This window comes from Gadus chalcogrammus, chromosome 23, assembly GCF_026213295.1.
Source record: "Gadus chalcogrammus isolate NIFS_2021 chromosome 23, NIFS_Gcha_1.0, whole genome shotgun sequence".
Lineage (NCBI taxonomy): Eukaryota > Metazoa > Chordata > Actinopteri > Gadiformes > Gadidae > Gadus > Gadus chalcogrammus.
In genome coordinates, this window is record NC_079434.1 from 8,972,901 (window position 1) to 8,989,993 (window position 17,093).

The 17,093-nt window shown below is 42.9% G+C and overlaps 2 protein-coding genes across 10 annotated transcripts; one reads left to right on the top strand and one right to left on the bottom strand.

The window, feature by feature from the left end:
- Nucleotides 1–144: 144 nt before the first annotated feature.
- Nucleotides 145–9,081, bottom strand: ralaa (v-ral simian leukemia viral oncogene homolog Aa (ras related)). Of its 2 annotated transcripts, none has more exons than XM_056584207.1 (5): nt 8,778–9,081; nt 6,697–6,961; nt 5,761–5,969; nt 4,612–4,786; nt 145–2,967 (listed from the first exon to the last, which is right to left on the bottom strand). In XM_056584207.1, the coding sequence occupies exons 2-5, from the start codon at nt 6,808–6,810 to the stop codon at nt 2,845–2,847; spliced, it is 621 nt and encodes a 206-aa protein (XP_056440182.1). In that variant the 5' UTR covers nt 6,811–6,961; nt 8,778–9,081; the 3' UTR covers nt 145–2,844. The 2 variants fall into 2 exon arrangements, with proteins under 2 accessions (XP_056440182.1, XP_056440181.1); XM_056584206.1 differs by lacking the exon at nt 8,778–9,081 and adding an exon at nt 8,311–8,712.
- zgc:111976 (uncharacterized protein LOC553663 homolog) lies at nt 8,017–17,048 on the top strand. 8 transcript variants are annotated; one of them, XM_056584162.1, is made up of 17 exons: nt 8,017–8,757; nt 9,391–9,486; nt 11,179–11,251; nt 11,380–11,434; nt 11,936–12,062; nt 12,264–12,292; nt 12,479–12,553; nt 12,627–12,701; nt 12,875–12,951; nt 13,035–13,097; nt 13,419–13,539; nt 14,241–14,365; nt 14,596–14,717; nt 14,958–15,156; nt 15,487–15,585; nt 15,917–16,019; nt 16,400–17,000. In XM_056584162.1, the coding sequence occupies exons 2-17, from the start codon at nt 9,397–9,399 to the stop codon at nt 16,794–16,796; spliced, it is 1,830 nt and encodes a 609-aa protein (XP_056440137.1). In that variant the 5' UTR covers nt 8,017–8,757; nt 9,391–9,396; the 3' UTR covers nt 16,797–17,000. The 8 variants fall into 8 exon arrangements, with proteins under 8 accessions (XP_056440137.1, XP_056440136.1, XP_056440135.1 ...); XM_056584161.1 differs by having other exon boundaries at nt 9,395–9,486; XM_056584160.1 differs by lacking the exon at nt 8,017–8,757 and adding an exon at nt 8,768–9,041 and having other exon boundaries at nt 9,395–9,486; nt 16,400–17,048.
- The last annotated feature ends 45 nt before the right edge of the window (nt 17,049–17,093 follow it).

The window sequence follows — 17,093 nt, forward strand, 5'->3', positions numbered from 1 at the left end:
CAGTCGTGTGCGTAATCCAGATTAGCAGTGACGTCGGCTACAGAGGAAACTCCATACACTTTACACAAAAAAAAGGTAAATTGTAAAATCCGAGAAAGTTGAATTATATATTTTTATTTTATTTCAATTGTTGTGTGGAATATGCAATTTCAGCGATTGACTGACAGTTAGTATGATACAAATAAGATTAATAGAATATAACCGTTTTGAATACGTAACATGAAAACGGTGTGTTTATGTGTGGAGAAGCATGAGTGGAGGGGCCGGTAAGTGGGGAAAGAGTCAATAGATATAAACCATTATTAGTAATTTTCACTTTATTAGTTATTTGCAAATAGCTCACAAAATGAATTCAATGTTATTTTCATTTGTTGCGACACAGAAGCTACATTAGTGGTTTGGTTTAAATAAAGAAAATAACAAATTGAGATGCCATTGGCTAAACAACTAAAATGTATGTCCCTAAGGTTAGGTCAAAGGCAATTTAATTCATGTTACCAAAATAATGTAGTCATTGCTCCAACAAATACACATGTCTGACAAAAGGTTAAGTTGAATCTTGCATCAAATTATCAAATGGTCTAACTACGTTTAATCTTTACATGAAGACTGATTTTTCATTTACATTACAGAAATTTGTGTTAATAGGGTAGGAAGCTGTCATGTCAAACAATGCATTTTTACCTGCCCTTTATACAAGTATTGTTGCATCTTGGTTGTACCAATTGACACATCTGGCTTCAGGTCCTTCTAAATATGAACTATCTGGGAGAGCAAAAATACAATAATTAGCACATGATTGATGACACTTAATAGACGTCCATGTAGCCAAATAGGAAGGAATTATTTCAGGCCATAACTACAACATTTAATATAATTTGAAGAGTTTAGATCTATAATTGATATGGGACATTCTGTGCCATGCCAAATAAGAGAATTTTGTTATACATGATAATTTTCTGGAATCCATGTAAATAATTTCTGGACTCTTCGCCTGTGCCATTCAAATGTTTAATTTGCATATTATATTTTATCAGGCGATATGATTGGTATTGGAAACCAATTGTTTAATGAAGTGCACCCCATGAGATGACATGAGGGATTAGGAGGAGAAAAAGTCTTTGTTTGAGACTTGGGTTCAATTCGATTTTACTATTTTTAAGTAGTCACTCATCTGTGATAAAAATTTAAACCACAAAGTCTTGGTCATGTTAAATACACATTGAAGTATCCATTTCAGAGAGGGCTGTGGTTACAGAGGAATTACACAAGGGCACCTTTCAAAGTGTAACAGATATTCTCGCCAACATAACCTTGTGCATAACCTTTAGACTCTCTGACAATGCATCCTGCTGACAGAACGCTTAAAACAGAGAAGGTCAATCACATTCAGTATGGCCAAAAAGGCAACTACGCACAAGGATAAGCAAATTAAACAAACTTAATTGAAATTCCTGGTTAAGCAATGGAACCAATTTAACCTCTTTCACCAGAATTTAGGAATAACAAAAGCTGGGTGTCATATCAATAAAAGATGCATTGGTATGCCTTTCAATTATAATGTTACAGGAGGTTTTGTGACAGGAGAGATAGATCTTAACTCATAGGACATGTTCATTTGACATTGCATTTCCGATTTACCGTGAAATATTATTAGGAAACATCTGCAAAAGGAAATAAAATGAGGCGTTTGGGTTGTTAGCAATGACGACTCAGTGCAAGGGGCGGAAAATATATATATTTTTACATTGTTTTGTCAATATATTATTCCCGGTCAGACTTGTGAACAACTCTGTATTAGTGTTTTCGTCAGAGCACCTTCAGGATGTAAACAAAACGCCATGAAATCTACTCAACCAGGTGAGGTAAAAACTGAAATGTTAGAATTAAATATGTCACAATTCATCCTAGACCTCAAACCTTGCTGCGTAATGGAGGGGGCGTCTCCCCTCCACGGGAATAAACGTTAGTAGTGTGCTTACTTTCAACTGGGATTCATTCAACGCTAAATAAAAGTGAATAGATTTAATGTTAGTGTGTATATATCCATAGCACATAATAAACTTGATATCTAAAAATATAGGAATGGCATTTCAACGCCACAGGTAGCTTAAAGGACTCAACGCTTCTTTCCTTCTTAAAATGCATCAGTGCAATGTCGGCTCTAAAAGGTCGCACTGAAAAGGATAACTCTGGCTTTACGTCACACGACCCTAGCTACCTAAAAACACACAGGCGCCTTTAACCGAGCAAATAAGCCGAGGTACGAACGTCCTCCTACAGCAAACTCTACCAACAATTTAACCCCTTTTGACTTTAACCTGGTCTTAAGACACATTCGATAAATACACACCAAATTGTTAACACGACCAAACAACATTTGGGAATAACCCTATCTGTATTTTCTGGGGCAAAAAGTCTGCCCTAAATGAAAACCCCGTCTCAACATGAGTTTAAGAGACGGAGTCAGAGACAGCAGAACGACCGAGATTGAAAGAGTGAAATCAAGAGACGGACAGAGAGAGTAAGGGAGAGACAGAGAATGGAGGTGTGACATTGATCGTCTGAAGTGTGAGCACATTAACAGGGAGGTGGAGCGTTGAATGGAAGGCCGTGGCCCAGGCCCCCTGAGGTCCAGGAACGAGGAGGTTTCTGTCAGGTGCGGGCACAAAGTAAATGCAAAAGTCTGAGACATGTATGTGTGTGTGTATGTGTATGTTTATACATATTGTATGTATTTATGCATAAATATACACGCACACATACATACATCCGTACGTACACACACACACACACACACACACACACAAACAATTAAACAGTCAGGGCTGCTTTCGTTTGCCACTATAAAATACAGCATCTCTCTCGAATCCTCTTGGCCAAACTTTTGCTTTTTTTCTTCCCGTTCTTCTCCTTGCTGTCCTCCATCTTCCTGGCTCGGATCTCCCTCATCAGGTCGAAGAAGACCTGCCAAACAAACATCAATGTTCATTAAAATGTCAATTCCAGAAAACATTTCCGACATCCTCCTTCCCATTGCTCGTTCACTATGCCCTCGAGGATACGAGCGGTAGTCAAGTCATTGTCAAGCAGGAGGAAAAAAGCAGTGGGGCAAACGTAAATCAATGAGACCAACTGAAGACGCAGCCGGTATTAAACTAAAACTGTGTGTAGATTTGTGTAGATTTGTTAAATGGTTTGAACAAATGGTTGAAAAATGATTGAGTTACGATGTCTTAAGAAGTAGGAGCGTCAGAATGGGCGGACGTCTTCAATGAAAACGGCTGAAAACAAAGCCGGTATGAAGCTAAAACTGTGATTCTGAAGAAAGTTTAAATGATGTCGAAATTCTGTTTAGCTATTATTGAAGATAATGGATAGATTTGTTAAATGGTTTGAACAAAGATAAATGGTTGAAAATTGATTTAGTTGGATAATAAACACACAACACAGATTTAATCCAACCATCCAGTCATCAAGTGTAACAGTATCGCGTGTGCCACGCTCTGCACGTTTCAATATTCACAGGCAGAGAAAAGTACAGCTACCGGGAAGAAGCGGATTTAGTAAGCTTTGCAAAACAAATAATGACTTGATTGTATTGTTTGTGTGTATGGAATAAACAAATAAATGAATAAACTTTTACTGCGTGCTTCACACGCAGTAAAAGGAAGTTGGAATAAAGACAAATCTGGCTTGTTTGTGGAGATGGTGCGATCGGCAACTTCTTGTGTAGGCTACATAGGACATGCTAATGTTAGTATCCTACTTTTTGCTACCTGTGATGTGTGCTGCCAACCTATTTTCCAGATACACAACCGCAGCGCTTTAAAAGGCTGCCGGTCTCGTGTGTTAGAATTTTAAGGAGTCAACCAGGTTAGTCTCTTCATTAATTGGGATTTAATTTGGAAACGTGTCATTGGGACAAATAAATCGAACAAAAAAAAAAAAAAAATTGACACAACTTAAAATGCCAGCATGCAGAGGAAGAGCGTACTGTATTTGCATAAAACACAGACTCTGTGTGACGTCCGTGCCAATGAAAGGAGCGCTGTGTTGGGCTTCACTCAGCAGCTCAGACCAGGGCTCCAGCTGCATCTGACAGCTGTTATGAAGTCTAGGTTTCAAGAAGAGCTTCGCCTCACATGTATGAACTATTTTTACATGAAAGAACTATGGCTTCTATCATTGGCTATATGTAATGTTTTGGTTACGCCGTCTAGAGTTAGGGGGATCACTCTCGCTTATCTACCGTAAAGCGGCAGGGCAAAAAAGTGAGTTTCACATGAAGCAGAGGGAATAGGAGGGGAGCAGCCATGTTGTAAAAGGTTAGACATACTCCGGTAATTATTAAAACTAACATGTGGATGTGGGCATAACGAAATGTCTAGGTTTTTCCAGGACACAAAAATGGATGAAGCCCGGTGAGATGCAGGCTGGTTATTGCATCCTATAACCGAGATCAGCAAAAAGCTATATCTATGGTTCGTCGAAGCCTACCCTTATTGTGAGTCAAGAGGCTTTACGTAAAAGTAGGATAACAAGCCCGTCTCTGGGACTTGAGCTAATGACGGCCCTCGTTGGATAAGTCGTCTGGCGCAGGGCTCTCACCTTGTCTACGTTGGCACGGGTTTTGGCGGACGTCTCCACGTAGCAGACGCCCCACTGCTCGGCGCGGGCCTTGGCCTCCTCTGCGCTGACCTGCCGCCGGTCCTCCAGGTCCGACTTGTTCCCCACCAGCAGGAAGGGAACGTTCTCGTCCTCCTTCACACGCAGGATCTGCTCCCTGAGGCGGGAACACAGGGGAACCGTGGTCAGTCACCGGGGACAGATATGGGCGGTCCACCGGACCGACCTCCACATCTCGACATACAGACTCTGGTTGGCAGTGACAACCGACGGACAGATCCTTCGGTTTTTTAAAGGGCTAACCTCCACACCTTCAACCAAATCTATATTTTTTAAGTCTCTTGTAAGATTACTATTCTGTGCAAATCTAATACAAAAGGAAGAAAATACAGGTCAATGAAGACAATACCCCAAAGAAATGTATACATAAGTCTATTTTTGTGGCTAGTGATGGGTGATTCAAACCGAATGGTAGCGGATTTCAATCCCTGACGTCGCTAGTCTTACATGACATCATTGAGCAAGGCGCCACAACCACAACCTGCTAATCAATGAGATGCATCTCAATTCACTCTATGCCGCTTCGGATAAAGCGTCTCTTAAAGATGCAGCGGTGGATTTTTCCCTGTTATTTGTTTGCATAATAATTGTGGCCTGAATTAACACACGTGTAGAAACAAGTTCCTACACAATGTGAACGGTGAAGAAGATTGGCTTCTGATACATACAACCGGCAATGCAATGTACCCACACACAAGTCTCTCTCGCAAGCAGATGCATAGGAAAAAAGGGTGGACAACACAGGGAACAGCGCCACAACCAACACAGCGGTATACAAATCCTTGCGTACCTTTAAATGACTAAATATAATTAAATCAAGTTTAAATCATGTTTGTTTATTATGGGAGCAGGTAGGCTTAACGGCATCCTGCTCCGGAATACATGCAGGTTAGGCAGCGGACTAAACGCAAGGCCTTTCGACCTTCAAACACCCTCGCCAGTGGCCATACTATCCTTCACTATACCCAAGACACGGACCCGCCTTCTCACAGCCTGTTCTGGAAGCTGTTAAGGCACGTATGAGACTCAAGTAAAAAAGTGCAGTGCCCACATGACTGGGATCTCAGTCACCTGAAGTCCACGGTGGCGGCGAACGACTCCAGCTCGGTGATGGAGAAGACGCAGAGGAAGCCCTCGCCGCTGCGGAAGTAGTTGTCCCTGATGGCGGCGTAGTCCTCCTGGCCCGCCGTGTCCAGGATGTCTATCTGGACCTCCTCACCGTCCAGGACCACCTTCTTCCTGTAGCTGTCCGCCTTGGTGGGCTCGTAGTCCTCCACAAACTGGGAGCCCACATTGAGATTTTAAATTGTACGGTGTGCTCGTAATCCGCAGCATATTAGTTGACGCCTTCATCTTAAGAATGTTGCTTTCCTATAAAGTTCATCCTTGGTTTGTATATTGCATGTCATAATTTTTCTTCAAATCAACCTGTAAAGTGTATCCCTATGTGGAAGAAATCTGATATTTTAAGACATTTTACATGTAATTTCTTCAAATTGGGTAGTATCCCTTCTTTAGCACTTTGTATTGCAGGGATCCTAAATAATTCACATATAAATAAAGTTTGATTGATTACATTTTCCAACAATAGCCATTTATAGTTCTTATCTTTGATGACTATGTTAGTTGAGCTGGACATGACCAGCTAATAATCTGACCGGTTGGTTATGATCAATGAACTACACACCCCTGCTGGATTTCGTTGTCGACAGTTGGAATACTTAGTTAGAAGACATCCCAACCATGATCTGACTGTTTATCTTTAATGCCCTACAGGTAAAAACTAGGGACATCAAAAAAAGGTATTTGGAAGGGTCATGTTGTCCCAAGAGTGAATCTGACACAGCAATACGTTGAAGTTAAAAAAAAGTGTGTGTGTGTGTGTGTGTGTGTGTGTGTGTGTGTGTGTGTGTGTGTGTGTGTGTGTGTGTGTGTGTGTGTGTGTGTGTGTGTGTGTGTGTGTGTGTGTGTGTGTGTGTGTGTGTGTGTGTGTGTGTGTGTCTTCACCTCGTCATACATGAACTGGAGGGTGAGGGCAGACTTCCCCACCCCGCCGCTCCCCACCATGATCACTTTGTGGAGGGCCAGGGAGTTCTGGCCCTTGGGCTTCGCGGTGGCCATGGCTCTGCTCACCCAGCGCTTGGCAGCAGGGGACAGGAGGTGAGCGCAAGCTCTGGACAGGAAGTGTGGAGGACTACTGGGAGAGGATGGGGAGAGGGAGCGAGCGAGATTGACCAGATTCTCCAGCTGCAATGAGGCGGGGTTGCAATTCCTGGAGACATGGGAAGAGGAAACTAAACATTAGATTGTGTTATCAGGGTTTGATTTGATTGTTTATTTTTCATTATTCAAGACATTTTGTTTTGTTTTTATTGTGGGGGGAAGCAAGTACAATATAACGTTTTGAATATTTTATTCAGCAGCTGTTACTGTGCATAAAGCATCTTCTACATCAAAATACTCCTGAGAGAATGTCATTGTAACATAGTCACATTCACAGTTTGGTCTATACAATTCTCTAAATTCTCACATTGTATTTACAAACAGGGTCGATATGGCTTTCATAAAACAGCAGTTGGGGGATTTTTCTTAATGATTTCAAGACTACCCCTTTCACTGGGGAGTTATTAAATAGTTTCCCGTGAACCTAATAGATCACAAAACCACAAAAATATTTCAGAGAAATATGAGGACCAAGAGAGATTGACAAGAATATTGACGCACACTTCGTTCAGTTAGTGGAGATCTTTCATAACGATTGTAAATCTTCTGTTTTTTTCTTCTGTCAATTTAACCAAGATAATAATAGACTGGTGGCAGTAGAAAATACAAAATAACAGGAATTAAACTAATTTAAATGTAAAGACAATGAATGTAAACATAACAAACATAAGGTAGACATTACAGTATAGCTGCATTATTGAACCATACATTATTGACCATTCCAGATAAGTGCAAAATTATCTGGTAGAAACTTTGCTGCATTATTTAACGTATACATTGATGATCACTACAGTGGTCCAGTATATATATTCTATATTATTGAAACGAAATGTACATTATTACATTTTAAAACCAAGGGTGAGGATTACAGGTTTCTACAACAACACAGCATGGAGTCAGGTGTATTTCCCTCAAATAGGACTACATGCAAATGTCAAGTCACACACCCTTATTCCTAACCACTGTAAAAGAAGCAATGCATTATTCGCCCAACACAACATGTCGCCAAGTTAATTGCGTACATGGAGCGGATAGGCGTCGTCTTTGGCGGGGGCTTACTAACCTGTACAACATGTGTCAACTAACAGGTTAAAAACACTCATGGCTGGTGAGATGTATTAGTATGTCGGGCACACCGTCAATCGCATTCCGAACTGAACCGCTCGGCGGGGTGAGCCGGTTTAATGCCCCGGTAACTAGTTAAACCCATGGCTGTTTTCCAGAAATAACACATAATTAACCCACGTTAACTAGTTAAATCAGATAAGCCGCGATAAAAACGACTAGTTAACTCTAAGTGGTTATAGCTAACCGGCTGAGCACAAAGCAAATTATGCGAGGAGGGAGACACATTTCCATGTCATCATAACGGAGAATTATTAAAACACAGCAGGATACCTCTCGTCCGCAGCTCGGTCGATCGTGTCATGGGAATCACACGGTCTGTGTCAAGTGTATAGGCTACCTAGCTACTTAGCTCCGGAGCCGGAATAGCCAACTAGCACAGGCAACTCCGCTTTCCCATCGCCACTCTCTGCTATCCCCACGAGACCTGAACACGGCATGATGATGCGTTCACGTCATATGGGAAATGTTTTCCATAAAGCCGGATAATTACGGACCTTTTTAGAAAAAGATTCAATCTTCATTCTTGTTATTTCAATTTGAATTTTGGTTCGGACATTATTCACAATTCGGAAGGGTAAGGTAATATATACAAATTCCCATAAGGCGTGAACACAGCTTAACCCCAGACGATGCACTGACAGCGGATCGGGTAAGCCCGCCTCCCACTGTCATTCAAGCCGAGAGCCCCGCTTCCAATAAAACAAATACCCACTAAAGGTGAGTCGAACCAGGCTTACCTTCGCACTGCCTCCAGACGTCAACGCTGGGCTATAGTGGTTACGTTTGGGGGGGAGAAGACCTAAATTGTATACTTGTTAGCTCATGACTAGCCTCCGAGGTAACTCCCGAGACAGGTCCCTAGCAGACTGCATGCCCTGGGCTCGGCTCAGTCTGACGGAACAGACAACGCCCGCCCACCGGGGACACAGCAAAAAACACGGTTGAAACCAAGCCTACTTCTTGTATCGTTTGTGTTATTCTTGGCACGGTGTTTTGTGTAGGTAAGGTGTGGGATTTGTGTATAACGTGATTGTTGTTAAACGGGATTTGGGTTTTATATTTAGGCAGACAGTGGATCGATCGCCGACAGGTGATTGATTAATTGGCCCATTAGCGGAGACTCATCCCTCATGCTGCATGCAGATTAGTAAAGATTTTCATAGGCCTCGATTCCCCCCGATATTTACATTTGTAAAGTAAATGGTAATAGAATTATTAGGATTACGTCGATCCAGATAGTTTGTTTTGTTGACTTTCGATTTATGCCATTAAAAGTAGCCAGTCGTCGGTTTCAATTTTCCAAATCTGTCAACGAAAAGCATAATTCATCCACATCTTATCGTTTGTGAGTCAGGGATGAATACCCGAAACATAATCCCTGACCTGCACGTCAAATTTGGAGAGAAGACCTGGAACGAGACCTTCCTGCTTGTTCGCAGATGCATGGTAAACCTAAGAAACCTATTGGGATTTAACAAACAAATTAACTTATGACTATTTGTGAAGATATCTGTTGACAATTTCTCTATAGGCTATAATGAGGGATTCTATAACAATGCATACAAGGTTCCTACGGATTCTCTCATGATGATTCATTATTTAACTGCTGGAAGTTGGAACTGTGAGAGAAAACGCATTTTAGTGGAATTGCATCACCACATGATAACCATAACCCTGCTTTGTTTTCCTGCCCTCTATCATTACATCAACAGTTCACCATTTATGTGCAAGTGCTTTCCACGTTACCTCATCATATTACAACCATGTCTTAATATACCACACATCAGAATCCTGCCGTCCTTACAACAATCAGGACAGTTACCCAACATCAAACCCTTTCTACCTTCAAACGCAAAGGTTTGCAGTTTTTATGAAGACTGATTATATTTACATAACCAATAAGCATTTATCAGAGAGGGATGCTCTTCACTGAAGGGTTTTGTCATCTGTTTTGAAATGCTGATCAATGAGGGAAGTAAAGTAACCAGGCGACAGGATCATTAAGATGATGATGTCATTGTTGTGGTGATCCTGGAAACATTTATCTTGTCTCTGGGTAATAAACACGCTGGGTCCGTTTGTCCGTCGATTCCTCCTCCGAGATCGTTTGTCATCAACCGCTGCGCGTTTTGCAGGAGGCAGTGAAGGAACTTGAAACCGGTTTGCATCGCCAGAGCAGATTACTCACACGGCTTCATACAGTGTTGTTTATTGGTACCAAATGTTGGACGCCACAAACTTGTTGTGAAAGATGGGGCCTTGTTCCACTGATTTTATGTGTGGTGTGTATGGTTATAATTAAAATACAAAGGGTCATTGATGGCTCATTGAAGATATTCAAGTTGTACCAGACCTTTTATTTATAATTATGTAGCCATGGGCGCAAACACGTTAAAAGTGATGCCTCTAGCTCACAATCATGTTGTTTTGAGGCAAAGCTAAGCAGTGAATAACCCGTGCTGTGCTGAGCTTCCTTTTATAGCGCTGACACAGAGGCGTTGGCCTGTTAATCAGGCTGTGAGGAGCTGTGATTCATGGTGGAATAGGCAGGTGCTCTGTCAGTGGTTGACTCGGGTGAATTTCAAGGGATGGGCTCACAAAGAGTGGCAAGCATCAAATAATAATTATTAGGTGGACAACAAGAAGTTTGGAGGCATTCTGAGGCTTTTGTTCGTTCTACTTCTGAGTTCATTCATGCACATCATGATTGACATGAGTCAGAGCCAATGTAAATAGATCATGAGAGAGTAGGGTTGGGGGGGCAGCTATTGAACCTGCTGTGTATGATCTGGCTGAGGAGGAGGACACAAGTGGGTGACCTTAACGATTGAGTTTGATTAGGAAGATCAAACTGATGTGTTGATCCTCTCTGACGGCTGCCAATGGTTGCACCTTAATTGACTTGGAACCTCTCAAACATGTTGTTATGGCCTTTGCCTTCTTTATAAGAGTGCTGTGTATGAACTGTTTTTTGCTCTTTGCAGACCAGGTGTTAACAGAATCCAGACCCCTGAGGTTTTAACAGCCACCCCGTTCTTGGGGTGAAAAATGACCAAATGTTTAGTACTAGCTGATTCTGTCTTGATGATTAGGAGGAGCATGGAAAATATTATATCTTGTTTGTTTTGTTTCTTTCAGGAAAAAGTGAGGGATAAGACTAAACCTTGTGAGCCGCTGGTTCGATGTCTTGAGAAATTCAGAGCTCTCAATGGTAAGAAAACAAAAGATACGCTGTTTATCGGGTCCATTAATCTGTGGACACCCAGTTTTAACTCGTAACCCAATGCCTGACCAAACACTTCAATACACTACCATCATACTTAACCTTGTGTGTTTCAGTGTTCTCACTCAATGCCATGATGTCCCATCTTGAGAAGATAGCCCAGCAACGAGGGTAAATGCCAGAAAATAACCTCTTTCTGCTTTCCACTCTTTTGATATTGTGGATACGCCTAGATAAACGCAGTATTGATTTCAAAGCAAGAAGAGTCAGCATTACTGAGTGGATGGACTCAGCAGCCATCTTCAATGTGTTTTAAACAAAACTCCAATGCAATTCCACTGCATACTTTTTGTGTCACGTTCTGCCTCCCACACGCTCTACCGAGGCACCACCCCTTGCCTAAAGTATATGGAGTATCTCCAATATGTGTCAACATGTCTTATGCGGCTTATCTCCGGTTGTGTGTTGCATGTGTGAAAGGGCAACTCCTGATCTCCCCGGACCTGATTCTCCAGAGTTAATCTGGAGTTCATTAGTAGGAGGCCAACTGGTTTTGCATGTAAAATGCATCGGAATACTACAACCACCCGTCAAATATGAGAAACAAAACCCACCCTTCTGGCTCCTACAAATGTAATTTATTAATAATCACCATTTTCACTTCCTCCTCAGGATGGGCTTCCACTTCTCTGAGGCCACATGCTACCTGACAGCAGACCTCTTCTACCTGGAGGTGGCGCTGTCCCTCCAGGGGGGGGTTCAGGACGTCAAGGTGGCCCCCCACGGACAGCCCCCCATGGTGAGAACGATATGTCATGATCAGACTAATGTTAGCTCATGTTATCTCAACTTGTTAATTTGATTGGCTAATTGGTATGAGTCCTTATAAACCGGATGGATTTGGAGGCAACCATTTGATTGGCTGATGGATGATCAAAGTTTGAATCAGATCATAATTATCCTGATGATTATTAATGTATTCCCTTTGTTTTCCCTTCAGTCCAATGAATCCCTGCTGGTGCTCTTGAGGTACCAGTATAAATCAATGTTATTTGTTGAAGAAGAGTTGTGTATCGTAAATGTATTTAAATATTATAAACACATTTTCAGTTTGTTTTTACTAGGCCAAGATTTGGTTTGTTTGGTATCCCCGGATTCACTACCATGAGCCATAACTATAAGTCGCAAAAAACAGCTAACCTGGTTGTCACACAGGTCAAAGAATTTTGTGGCGTTTTCCAAGAAGTTGGAGGGCTTTGCTGCTCTCTACAACGTACCTGGGAATGAAAGGTGAGCCTCGACCTATGGTCCTGATCAAGGTCCTACACACTTTACCCATTTAATTGTTTTCGGTTCTTTCCAGTGAAGACAAAATAAAGTTGTTCACGTCGCTACAGTACCTGGGAAAGGATCTGCTGAAGATTTCTCGGTTACCAAGGTCAGTGTGGGTATTGGGCCTTTTAGGCAACCTACAAGGCACTTGTAGGCTACTCATGCTACCGTACATAGCATGTCACTTTACGAAGCAGAGTTTCACTGAGGAGTGGCATCGACACTCACAGAGGAATACATTGTAAAATAATACTGTATGTTATGGTATTTCCCCGTCAGACATATCAAGGATTATAACACCAGAGTGGACACGATACTTAACGGCAAGACTGGGTATCTAACTGAAGGAAAGGAAGGTGCGTGAGGACATCGTTTAAATGCAACCTCGAAAGTTATTGATGTAACTAAATAAACTGATCCGAAAACACGGCTCTTTCAGATTGCCCTCTGACCATCCAGTTCTACGTCAGTCCCTCCGATGTGCTCAAAGCTTCAAGTTCAAGTAAGTTGGTTAACCTAGCTGTCTGTGAACCTTCCTACTAGCTTGCTAGCTTTAGCAATAGGTCTGCAATAGGTCTTCTGGAAGCAGCGAGCATTCTGCCCGGGCCTTGTTGTGCATGACCGTAGTCTTCCAGAAGACCTATTGCAGACCTATTGCTAAAGCTAGCAAGCTAGTAATGGGTTTTGTACTTACTCTGGCTAGTTTCTCAAATTTGCAAAGGCTACCTTTAACTCGTTGCTGTTGATTGTACAGCACCCCATGAAAAACATTTTCCTGCCACTGACCGTGGACATTATTGTTTTTTTTATGTTGTTCATGCAGATGTTTGGGACATGGAGGAGGTAGGCCAGGTGGGCCAGGTGATGGTAGGTCTCAGTGATGTGGTCCATGTTCTGCAGATGGCTTCCCTGCTTCCAGTTCCCCCACAGCTTGATACACAGGGGTAACATGTCTCTACTACTGCTATTGTAAAATCATCTCATTACCATCATAAAACCGCAGCAAAACCAGAACAATTACTCTTAAAGGGGCAGTGTAAGCTTGCAATCTGCAACCTCGCTGCTAGGTGCCGCTAAATCCTACACACTGCACCTTTTTTGAATCGTTTTAATCTGAAGGGACAATTAATAAATTGTAATGATATCTTAGTAATGGACATAGAATATAAATTCCGGAATAATCCCATTTTAGTAGTACCCTACGAGATCGTTCACGTGTATAAGGCCTTATCTGAGGAAACTGTATTGTGAGATACAGACAGATGAATAGATAGGGGAGTGGGTAGGATGTTTGACTCTAACCCTAACCCAAAAACTACTGGATTTGACCCCCAATGTCTGCAGCCTAACCTGTAGACATCATACAGCAAGAGGCTCCCTTGCGTACTAAATGCTCCATAATGACGTGGCTCTATAATGTCCAACTCCTAACTGCTCTTTTATTACCCGTCTCTGTATGCATTGTCTAACCCCTATCTTCTTGTTAAAGACATGTCTGTATAACCCCTTCACTTTGGATAAAAGCTTGTGCTCTATGACTACATTCTTAATATTGTTATCAGATTGCTTACTCTCGTGTATGTAATGCTCCATTAACTACCTTTTGATTTGATTCTATAATTGTGGTTCTTATGTCTTTTGGCAGTAATCCAGTGTTTATGCCATTGAGTGAAATACCCAGCGAGAGTTTCCCAGCATGCTTTGTGCTTAGGTTACACCCACCCCTGCCCATGTTCTCCTCCTTTCTGACCAAGATCGGCAAAATGACAGGTCTGGGTGATACTGTCCATTAACGGTAGTTCTGTCTGTTGACATTTCAACTTATATCTTAGTACTTATTACCTACTTACTCAACTTGTTTATTCTTTTTATATGATTCATAGCTAAGGATTTAAGTCTGCAGTCTTACATCAGTCCAACATCAGTCTTACATCAGTCTAAAGCTAAGTTGACCCTTTTTAACTTTTGTTTAAATGCGTTTGTTTGGTTTTACCATATAGAAATGGCAGTACCAGATGTTGACCTACAGTGGGCGCCATTTCATACAATTCTGATGAAAGGTTTGAGCGACTCCAGTAGTGGTGACGAGGCATTGGACCAGTTGGACCGAGAATTTAAAGTGGTACCTCGACATTCACCTGCTATGACCTTAAAGAAAGCATTTCCCATAAATGACTATTCTTTACATTCTTGTTGGGGTATAGGAGTGGCCATTTCACCTGCTTCATTTCACCTGTTTTATAACTCCTTAAAACTGCATTGGGGCGATCATCAGTCTGTAATGTATATCTATGAAGTCCCTCCTGTTTACCACTATCAAAGCATTCAGTTTTCCAAAGCTCTCTCTCTGTCTGCGTCACAGTCCCTTCCCGGTGACCTCCAGCACCGCTACGTGCTCCCAGCCGCTGCGTGGGCGATGCCCGCCCTGATGGGCACCGTGGTGGGCAGCCTCCCCTTCTCTCGACCCGGCCACGTCCCCGACCTGCTGGAGGTCCTTCGCCACCAGTGTGTCATCAACACCCTGTTGGCCAGCTGCCTCGCCCCCCAGACGGCTGGTCCACGTAAGGGGGGGGGGGGGGGCAGAGGGGGTATGAGCTCTGGGTGCAATGGTAAAGGACGTGCCGTTGTGTTGCTGGAGAGGTCATCACACAGGAAGATGATGTCATCGCATGTTATGATGGTAACGGTGGTGGTACTGCAAAACATTATGGCGACAATTAAAATTTTTTTGAGAGATTGTCGTCGACAATAACAAATGAATATGTGGAAGATGAAGATTAATTCCAGAGTGACGGGACAAATGGGTTTTGCAGGTAACCCCCATTTTATCTGTGTTTAAATAAATGATTTGCGTCGTTTGTATATTGCTGTTGTTTATCCTAAACATACAGGCGGCTCAGGAGTGGACCTGGTGTTTGAGATCCTCATGCAGTCGGAGACCAGCCTGGCCGTGACCTTCCAGAGACCAGACGTTGACTCTCTCGCTATCCGTAAGTGATTTGATGGCCTTGGCGCCTTTACGGACAGCACAGTAAAGGGAAATATTAAAGAGAAACGGAGTGGCTTGTAACATAGTACCACAGGTGGGAAAGGGAACCTTTGGCCAGTATAAGGCATACTGCGGTTCATCAGTGGAGGGAGCGCTGTCTGTTTGACCAATTGGCCCCAAAGCTCAGTTGGGTAGAGGCCTCGAGGTTGGCGTCATACATATGCATCAGGGGCCCGCAGATGGGACCTTCTATTGGTTCACCACAGTCCATGGCAGTCAGGGTAGAGGGGGATGCAAGCAGAGGTTCTGGAAGGTTCTTTGTGTGTTTGCAGTGGTGGTGGAGATCCCGCTCTCTGGTGAACTGAGCTGTAGTCTGTTCACCGCCGGGACCAGAGAGGTCTCCCTGGAAGAGTACACCTGCAGGGTCATCAACAGGTACGATGCTAAAGTGGTCCACCGCAAGAGGTCTGAGGTATCCTATGACGAGGACGCGGTCTAGTGGTTGGCGGGTCACCTCATGACCTCACCGCTGCCTGCTCCTTAATGACATGTTCAGATTCACTGCAAGTCACTTGGGATAAAGCATCTGATAAAGGATTTAATAGTAATTGAATGTAACTATTTACTTACAAAAAAATGGATGCACTAATTATTCCATACGTTTGTAGAGTCCAAACAAAACGTATTTGAATGACGTGAGTCGTTGTGGATGGGAGGATGCCCAGACTACACACGTATGCGCGCATGTACGCACACACACACCTCTCAACACGCACATCCATGTCAACTACCCAACCCAAGCTTTGCGTGTGCAGGTGCATGTCCATCCCAGTGACCATGAGGGCGCTCTGTGCTAAGCTGGAGAAGATCTCCTCTTCCTCTTCATCCTCCTCCTCCTCCTCATCGGTCCCTCCTCCCCCGGACCCCCTCCACACCCAGACAGGAGGTGACGGTGTCACTCCGTGTCCTACCCCATCCTCCTCCGAGACCCTCCTCGCGTCCTTGCCGCCGTACTACAATTCCCACAATGCATTGGCACCAGAGGACGAGCATCCGGTGTACGGGTCAGACTATTTCACGGGTGCGACCTCCACACCGGAGCAGGTGGCTGAAGTTCCCATGACAACGTCACCCTGTGACGCGAGCGATGTACCCATGGGCGAGTACTCCAATTGGATGAGCACTGACTGCCCAATAGCAGAACTCATGTAACGTAGCGTTGTGCTACGTTGGCTAACTAGGCACTCATTAAGAATGCTCATCTGCATAAATCTGCATATTTAAATACCACGATATTGAGGCAAACCTACATTATTTTTTTATGATGTTTGCATTATGGACCGTGATAGATCCAAACTACTTTTGACATCACAATTTGAAGAGCTACTTTCTTTCTTGATTGATTGTCTTTTTGTTTCTGTGTTTTTTTCTCTTGTTTAAATTAATAAAAGATTAATTTTGTCTTATATTCTGCTTTTTTATTGCACGTCACGGATTGATAACGTGCGT

Coding starts and splice junctions, on each gene's coding strand:
- ralaa (XM_056584207.1), bottom strand. CDS start 6,810: ATGGCCACCGCGAAGCCCAAGGGCCAGAACTCCCTGGCCCTCCACAAA. Junction 4,787..5,760: donor GCCGCCACCGTGGACTTCAG/GTGACTGAGATC, acceptor TTCCCGCCTCAG/GGAGCAGATCCTGCGTGTGA. Junction 2,968..4,611: donor CCCGTGCCAACGTAGACAAG/GTGAGAGCCCTG, acceptor TTTGTTTGGCAG/GTCTTCTTCGACCTGATGAG.
- zgc:111976 (XM_056584157.1), top strand. CDS start 9,625: ATGATGATTCATTATTTAACTGCTGGAAGTTGGAACTGTGAGAGAAAA. Junction 12,293..12,478: donor TCCCTGCTGGTGCTCTTGAG/GTACCAGTATAA, acceptor GTTGTCACACAG/GTCAAAGAATTTTGTGGCGT. Junction 12,952..13,034: donor TCTAACTGAAGGAAAGGAAG/GTGCGTGAGGAC, acceptor CGGCTCTTTCAG/ATTGCCCTCTGACCATCCAG.